A 9,504-nucleotide genomic window follows, 5' to 3' on the forward strand; every position below is an offset into this window, starting at 1 on the left:
TATGCAATAAATAAACATTAAAATGCATGTTTTCACCTGAAAATGTCTATAAAATTTCGATTTTAATTTAGAGTGTTCTAATTATTTCAGAAATGTGAACATATGTTACATCCTAATTTTATACAAATACTACAATCTTTATTTAAAGGAATAATGTTCTGTGGTATTTTCCTCTTAAAAATACAATTTTTTAAACTTCTTAGTTACCATAGAAACGAAAAAAATCCTAAATGAGTTATTTTTAATAAAAAAATGATGACTATAAAGCTTTTAGAAACAACTTTAAAAAAAGCTTTTGTACACTTAAGAAAAATATGCAAAAACATAATTTTACTTTTTTAAAATTAAATTTGTGCTTATGCAAGCTTTTTAGTCTCTGCCACCGATTTTTTAAATCTGCACCATATTCTTTTAAATCTCTGTTTAAAAAAAATGTCAGCAGAAAAAGAATAGCTTTTATCTCATAAACCGCACTAGAGCGGAAAAGTCTAAGACGATTAAATAAACTCTAGAGCAAGTTAATTTTGATCATCATAAATAAAATGCTGACAAAAATTAGTTTATACTTATTTGTTATATAACTTATAGAACATATAAACATATTGAAAAATTTAAACTGTTTTTATTTCCATTATTATAAAATAATTGTAAAATCAATTGAAATATTATAATTACTTGCGAAATTTTATATTAAGTATTAGGTAAATAAATAGTTGATAATAATTTAATTGTTATATAGCAGTACTTTAAAATATTTCAATGAGGAAATTGAAATTAAAAAATGAATAGTTTTAAAAAATTTATCCTCAGTTTATTGAAATAGGATATAAATTGAAAATGGCAGATCATAAAATGAATTAGCCTTTATTCATTTTATTTATTTATTAGTCTAATTGTAATCAAATAGTAGTTTCGTCCGCAGCAAAATTAAATGAACTTTAAAAGAAGGACAGATAAATAATTTTCTTATCGGCGAGAGAAAAGACTTGTTGCTCCTTGCTGCCATTCATGATCCAGCCATTAGTAGCCTTAACACAGGATATAATAATTTATTAGAGATGTCCGTAAATATTTCTGCATAATAAGTCAAATTGAAATCATTTCTCCAGTAATGTTTTTATGAACTTCGGAGAGTGCGGGTGAAGATGCTCAGATCCAGTTTCTGTGAAATTTAGTTTTTCAGTCGTGGAGGATTCTATAAATCACATAAAATAATCAAAATTTTTAAAACATGTTGTAATAATCTTAAATATTATAAAATGAAAATTTATCAAATTATGGATGTCAAAAAATCACTAAAGCGTGGAGAGTTTTAATCACCTATAATAAATACATGCACTATTTAATGTCTATGGATTCTCTATCTTATGATACTCATTTTGAAATAATCTCTTTCAAGCAGGGGAGCAGTAGGTAATATGGGCCAATGAAAGAATATTTTATATAAATTTCATATTAACTGTTGGGATAAGTTATAACGAATCAAAATATTTTTTAAGCATTCCATGTAGATTATGTTAATTAGTTTTTTTAAATGTAGATAATTTATTTATTTGTATTTCTGCATTACAAAATTATTAAAAAAAGTTACTAGTATAACAAAAATTTAAAGATATCAGGTAATATGAGCAACAATAAAATAGCGAATTTTGAAATAAAAACAAATCCTTTTTGGGACACTAGTGGATAGATATTTCTTCCGTAGCCAAATTGCTAAATCAGAAATTAATTTTCTTTCGTCTCCTACGTTTTATTAATTATTTAACATACATAACTAAAATACTAAATCATGGGTTGAAAGGCCTTTTAGCCAATAACTTAACAATTTCGCCATAACTTAATTCTGGATATCTTTTTACAAAATTTACGTAAAAATCTTTCCCTGCCTTTCCTTTTGGCTTGGTAAATTTATGTTACAAATTGAAACATTCTGCATTGTCATACGCAAACAACATACATTCCTTCTTAGATAGAAGCATTAATCTTCCATTCAAAATAATTTTAGTGTTTTGCAAACTTTGATTTAAGTCTGTTTCTGAACGTTGCTTCGAAATATCCCATTTTAGCTTTCATAAACTTCATTCATATAATTGAAAATAAATTTTACTCTTCTTTACATCACAGTTTGGGGACACGGTAGTGGTCAGAAGCAGCTCTTATTTCCCAAAACATTTGCAACCGCAAGCTTCACAGTGGCCACCGACCATTCCATTGAATCCTCCTCTCCTGTAGGATTTAATTTGACATATTTTCCAAAACTGAAACTAAGATTTCAATCTTCCGACGAGCCAATATTATGGCGAGCATGGCGGTAGTTAAAACAGGTTAAAGAGAGTGAGGTGACGTTCCAATCTAAATAGAGTGAGCTAAATAATGGCAGTAGTTTTATTCTTACCCGCAGCAGTCTAAGGAATCGCCAAATGTTGAAGGATAAACCGGTAATTGGTTCACAAAAAAAGAAAATTATCTGGAAAACGACACAAAACATTTCAATCATCAACCTGCCTACAGTGGATGGATGCCGAGTCTTTATTTTAAGCATCATAAAGAATTGCTACCTATCAGAAGAAATAATAAACGCTAGGTGGTCATGTTTCCCCTAATTTTTTTAAAGAGCCAGGCTTTTGTAATTTCAATTACCAGATCATTGACAAAAAGAAACTTACTCTTTACACTCTAATAAGCATGTTTAAAATGATGTTTATATTCATTTTTTGGTTCAGTTTTTGCTATATTATTCATTATGCATTTTTATGAATCATTTAATGAATTTTTGTCAAAATCCTTTTCGCATCTCGCATTTAATATTTAAATAAAATAATCTTTTTATATAGAATTAAGTATGGAAAATACTGAATAATTCTGTTGCAAATGAGAATGCACAACTACGTGGAATTTCAAAATTAAAAACAACACGAAGTAAAAAAAAATCGATTTCATAATTCCATCTTTACAAATAAAAAATTCACAAACAAGAAAAAAGTGAAATAAAATAGTGTAAAAAAGATCTTAAATTGTAAAAATAAATTGAATCGTTGTAAAATTTGTTTTCATGATTCAATAAAAGACTGCTCAAAAAACAATTTGAATTTGTCGCTTCCATTATTTTCATTTTCAGTGAAATATTTTTTTGAAAATGCCATGAACGCCAATCAATAACCTTTATCACAAGACCATCATTCATTCATTACAAAACTTTTGATCCTTCGCGTAGGAAATAACTAATTCGTTTACTTTACGAAAAATGAAATATTCTTACACATTTTCTGTTCAACAACAATGTAAAGATTTCACTCTAGAAATCTTTCGCGTTCATCTTTATTTTAAAAATATGAGCATGAAACGATCATTAAAATTTTCATTCAGATCATCTATTTGACTATTTCTCATTCATTTATCTGCAAAAGGTTGGAAAACTATTGACACTATTATAATACTTAAATGACTTCTCTGCAGATATACTTTCTAAATGTCTTTGATATTTAAATATTTTCGATCGGGTCTTCCTCCGCATCGGACTGGCAACAAGGTTAACGGGCCAGCCTACAGAAATAAATCTCCAGAATAAAGTTCCACGCAGTAAACACTCATCATTTATCTCTTCTAATGCTCTCTTGAAGTCTTCGCCATTGTAGACTGCTTTTGTGTCCTTGCTTTACTCTGGAAAACAATGCCATTGGAACGACTGAATAGTTGTTTTTGGAAGTATTTCGTCTTGTGTTTTCTTAAATTCGAAGTCACCGAGTTTATTGCAGAGAATGAATGTATATTTAAAAAAGAAAGAGTTCCTCTCAGATACATATACGAATCCCGTTAAGTCATCACCCAAAATTTGAAAAGCATTTGTTACTACCTAATATATGTTAATGAATCGTACAGATTTGCTGGATTTCAATGTAATGAATTCAAATCACTGCAAATAATTTTAATAAGATAATGTTTGTAAGTCTAGCGTACTATCTGCCTTGAAATATGCGTGGTGAAAAAAATCGTACAAATCGTTGTGCAGCGCAGGTTGTGAGACTTGTAATTTGGCCCCTAGTAATATCAAGTATTTGACACCTTAGATTGTTCGTACTTTTCACAAAGAAGGGTTGAAATTTATAATTATATTTGCAAATTAAATTTAATCATAATTTCAATGTTTTCCGCAATGACGCCTTAGCAGATTATTGTACAGAAATTAATTTTTTTTTAACATTGCTTTTTTTGTCGTATCAATTTTATATTCTTAGAATATTTTTCTTTAGCTCCAGTGTGAATGTTCTTTAAATAAATTTATTTTCAAACGGAACTCTATTTCGATATTTTCCAACAAAATTCTTTGTTGTTTCAGTTATTTTTCAATTATTTAAATGACATGCAGAAGCGTTCATGATGAAGTTAAATATTTTAATTGTGTGGTTGTTATATAAAAAATTGCAAAAAAAAACATAAAGCCAAACCTAAAACATCACATTAATATTGCGAGTTTTGATCTAAAGATTCAAATTCCCTTCACAAATTTTACAAGGAATATCTTTATCCAGTAAGTCATTGTCCCTCACTATAAAAAACATGCGACCGTGGATTTCTAATGTCTTATTTCTTGTCCCTAAGCTCACGGGTGCAAGACACAATTCCTTGAAAAACATCGACTAAATTGCGAGCCAAGTGCACTTGAATTCCCTCCTGCTCAGCTTCGATGCTTGGGAGGCAGCGGATCAAAGACCGTATGCTCCGTCAACCAACCACATAAAATTAGAATGTTTATCCAAAATAAGACTTAGCCTCAGCTCCGAATGAACGATATTCAAATTGAACAAATCAATGTCATTAAGACAACTGACTGAATAATTTTTAGACTACTTTTAAGACAGACGGGACAGACTATTTTTTTGTGTGGAATTTTTCTAGTACTTTATTCGTCTTCAAGTGCTCTGAATTCATTTTACTGTGCGATTATTTTTTTTATAAATATTTAAACCAATCCTCTTAAGATTCTGTAGTTGTATATGTCACTTGTAAGCATGATAGTGTAAAAACATCTATCAAATAATTCTCTTAAAACGCCTCCCTTCAAGTGGCAGCAAAGTATGTTGGATTGTTTTAAGCATTCTCTTGATTTTTCTTTAAAATAAAGTAAAGGTTTTTATATATTCTCATTATTGTTACTAATCAATCATTTCATCAATTTAATAGACAAATTTTCAGACGAGATATTCAATAAACGAGTTAACAATTACTATTACCAATTTTAAATAATATTTCCAAATGTTTTTGGAAGGAATTTTCCTTCTTTATTTAACCCTTTAAACACCACGTCGATATTGTCTTCCTCTCCATTTAGTCCGTGATCTCTGACGATGTTTTCGATGTTTAAATTCATCTTACAAACAAGGCCGTTTTTTAATGACACCCATTAAAATATTTTGTTCAGAAAAAGCTTTTGAATGTTTTTTTTGTTGTGGTTGTTGTTGTTTTATATCGTATTTTATGTTGTCAGTCACCAGTGGCTGACAGTTGCTAATGGAAAGTTCAGTGTCAGTCACCAGAGGAGCCATATGGCGCTTAACATGTTAATAAATTCAAGAAATAAAATATCGTTACACTGTCTGAAAGTACTGTATTCTAAATAATCAAAATTCTGATTCTATTCTGCATTAGTTCTTTTTCCGTTTTTCCGTTCTTTTTCCGTTTGGTCAAAAAAGGCTCAGAGTGAAGATTTTTCATTTAACTAATAGAGGAAAAACTATTTTAATGCCAAAAACCTTTAGCAGTTATAATATAAATAAAAGTCATTATTGCTATGTATGAATATTCAAAATAAATTCCTCCCCAAGAACTGAGGCGAACTTCACCAAATTTTGCCCACTTATTATTTAAGATAAATGGAAAAATAGAGTCAACTTTTCTAAGTTCAAATATTAATTAAATATTTAATTAATAAAAAAATCTGCTAACATTTCGCCCATTTCCCCACAGTAAATTTCGGAAAAATATTTTTAAACTATCTTAAAGTTCAAAATTACACACTTTCAATGACACATCAGTTTTCTTAAGATTGTTACTATTTTTTTAGAAAGTTAAACATATTAAAATTAATTTTATATTTGAACTACTTTACAATTATTTTTTTAATTTTAATTTTTATTTAATACGTATTTTTTATTAGTTTTTTTTTTCAAAGTAATAGCCTGAAAGCAGCATAAATCAATAATCCAAAGGAAGTAAAAGAAATAAAGCTCTTATTTGCAAACGAATCAGATATTCTATGACAGCAGCGGCTTCAGACTATGAAAAATTAACCAACATTATGCTTTTTTCCACAAAGAAATATCGGAGGAAATTATTCCCAAAAAAATTTTAAACATCTTAAAACTTAAGATTTTTGCCTTTGATTAATACCAATTTCTTTTTTGTGCAGTTTTTCTTTCAATTACTCTTAATTTTTTAGAAAATTTAATGTAGATAATTTTGACGTAAGGAAATTTATAGTTACTCCCTTGCTCAGAAAGTTTCGACTTTGAACTGCTCTACCACTGTTTTTATAAATTTCTCTTTTATTTCAATACATATATCTTGAAAAGGGGTTTATATATTCTAAAATTTAATACAAAAATATTTTCGGCGTTAAAAATATTTTACATGAAAGGATTTTAATTTCATAAGTAAATTATTAATTTATATTTGAAATGGAAAATATTTTAATTACAAATTTTAAAAATAATATAAAGTATTTTATCTCCGAAAGTTTTTACTAAAATAATTCTAATGTATAATATATGAAAAATGTGATAAAGAACAAGAATAATTTTCATATGAATCGCATCCTTTATTGTTCTTGTGATAGCAATGTTTTTGAAGTCACCTTCTGCACCAGCGGAAGTAAAGTATTAACAAATGAAAGGCAAAAGTGAATGAAGACAACTGACACCGTGTTTTAAGCTTTTCTATAATTGAATATTAATATTTCATTCATACAGCCAGACTAATGTCAAAATAATGCTGATAAGCAGTTGAAAGACTCTGAAAGCCCGCGCTACACAAGAAGTAAAAAAGTGTGTGTGTGCTTTTTCTAAATTTGAGTAGTGAAAGGACTGATTAATTTATTAAAAATAATTAAGATTCAACTCAAGTCTAAGTTAATAAAAAAACATATAACGTGAAATACTGTCGATTCAGGATTGAAATGCCTTCTTTGTAAATTGTCAATACAATAAAAGATTCGCGACTCAGAAAAAATCAATTTTATAAGAATTATAACATTGCATTTTATCTAAAAAAAATGTATCGTACAAAATTTAAAGCAAAGAACTAAAAACTGTAATGCTAATAATTAAAATTAATTGTTCAAAACCTTCATATTGATGCAAAAATCTTTAAGAGTAACTTGAAAATAATCTGGAAATATTTTCGTTAACATAATTTCATTCCAATGTGTTGCTCTAACATTATTTCTAAGTTTGCGCGTTAGAAAAGTATTTTCTTCATAAAATGAGTAAAAATACTTTAATTAGAAGTTCGATAATAATCATCTTGAATGCAACATTATAATTCTTTAAAATTTATTTTTTATAATAAATCATTTTACCTGCAATTCCATCATTAATACCGTAATCCCTTTTCATTAATGCTAAAAGAAGAGTAATTATTTCCTTTTCTTCTCAATTTCCCTTATTTCTTTCTCTTTTTGATTTTTGAAAGGCTGAATATATATTTTTTTTCTACCAGCTTACCTTTTAGAAGAAATGTACCTGGCCTTTTGAATGCTAATTGAATTTTTTATCAGATGATTTTTTTTTCACTCCTCTCTTAAGCAACGCTGTTATTTGCATTTAATTTTTATTGATGGTCTTTCCTAACAAAGATGGAATAATTTTCCTCCCATCCAACTCATTTCCAACGAAGAAGTTTTTGCATTTATTCATCATAGAAGACGGTCAAAAGAAATATTTTTATGAATAATTAACTTCGCCGGAGCCTTTTTCTTTTCCAGACTGAAAAAGGTAAAGGCCTCGCACACGCCTTATTTCGCAGTTGCAAAGCTTTTTGCTCATCCGGATATCTAAAAACAAATTATTTACAATAATAGCAACAAAAAAAGACTAGATGAAATACGAGAACAAAATTGAACATAAAAATGAGTAACTAGGTAATGAATTTTCTTATTTATTACGTTGATACTAATTTCTTTTTTGAGACTAGAAGAAGAAAAAATTAAAACATTCATTAAAGGAACACCTGTAATTAAAGAAAACCTAACTCTAAATAATTACTGAAAATTATAAAAACTTGTTTTAGGTTTAGTTTATTTTCATTCAATGCCTTTTTTTTTTTTTATTTCTTTCAGGTGATGTTCGAGCGAGTACTTACACATTCATACTGGTGCCAGTCGTTGTGATGCTGATGATCAATGTTTAAATAGAAATTTCTTTGGTGGAATAAAAAATTTGGATATCTTTTGATGAACAGTCGCTTTTAACGAACAAAAAAAATCGTTTTGCGGCACCTTACTACTGTTGAAAAATCTGGAAATTCTGGAAAAATGTCTGAACTGAACAAAGAGAAAAACGATTTTCAATTTTCACCTTGAATGTGTTATCATGGTTAGAAAGGAAGCTACTTTGTATGGTTGGTTTTCTTTACAGAGGTTGGGGGGGGAAAAAATAACAATGCATGTATAATTGTTTCTGGTATGGTGCTGCCATCTACTATCAGAAACATAAACTATTTCTCTGAAGCATGTGAGTGTTTATGATCTTTGTACTCTTTTCCGATTCAAAGGTAAAGAATTGTTCTCGGCAAGAATCATTTGTTCATTGTCAAGTGAATTAGCTTTTTCATGAAAAAAAAATACATGCAATTCGTTCTTGCGAACTCTTTCATCGGCCAAATCATCTTCAACTTTGAATTATTTCAGCATGTTAAAACATTTAAAAGAAAAGTCAATCGATTATCTTCTTGAAAATTTGAAAATGTGAATGCTTGAATTTTTTTCCTACAAAACAGTTATGGTAATACGGCGTCTGCATGGACTTTATGCACTTTCCCGACAATTGAAGAAGATTTTCTGAGCGATTTAGATTTTTGAAAATTATGGATGCAAAAAAAAAGAAAAAGAAATAATAATAATAAATAAATAAACTATTTATTCAGATGATAGTTTTCCATGTAAATATTCTAATCAGTGGTACTCTACTGAAAGGGGAAAAACTATATTTTTTATCAAATGTTTGATTTCTCCGTTACACTGTCGATCTCGCATTATAGAATAGCGAAGTTTCTGTTAACTCATATCTTACACTATGAAAAATTCATGTTTGCTATACGTAGATACTTGATAATCTTTAAGCTATTATCATGCATTTTTCAGTTATTGATGGCATTTCAAATTTACTGAATATGAATTCAAATATTTACATTTTTTGTTGATAAGTAATCAACAAATTTTATTAGGAAAATATTATTTGCCGAATTTAAAAAAAATTAAAATATTTATGTGATATATATGGGGAATAATAA

The 9,504-nt window shown here is 28.2% G+C and overlaps 1 protein-coding gene across 3 annotated transcripts in view; it reads left to right on the plus strand.

Annotated features, from left to right (window-relative positions):
- LOC129981942 (suppressor of lurcher protein 1-like) overlaps nucleotides 1-9,108 on the plus strand; it is a 554,298-nt gene extending 545,190 nt beyond the window's left edge. For all 3 annotated transcript variants that reach the window (XM_056093005.1, XM_056093007.1, XM_056093006.1), the window contains exon 8: nucleotides 8,333-9,108. In XM_056093005.1, the coding sequence (XP_055948980.1) occupies nucleotides 8,333-8,403 (71 nt within the window). In that variant the 3' untranslated portion in view covers nucleotides 8,404-9,108. The remainder of the gene's footprint in view (nucleotides 1-8,332) is intronic.
- The last annotated feature ends 396 nt before the right edge of the window (nucleotides 9,109-9,504 follow it).

The sequence above is a fragment of the Argiope bruennichi genome, chromosome 8 (assembly GCF_947563725.1).
Source record: "Argiope bruennichi chromosome 8, qqArgBrue1.1, whole genome shotgun sequence".
Taxonomy (NCBI): Eukaryota; Metazoa; Arthropoda; class Arachnida; order Araneae; family Araneidae; genus Argiope; species Argiope bruennichi.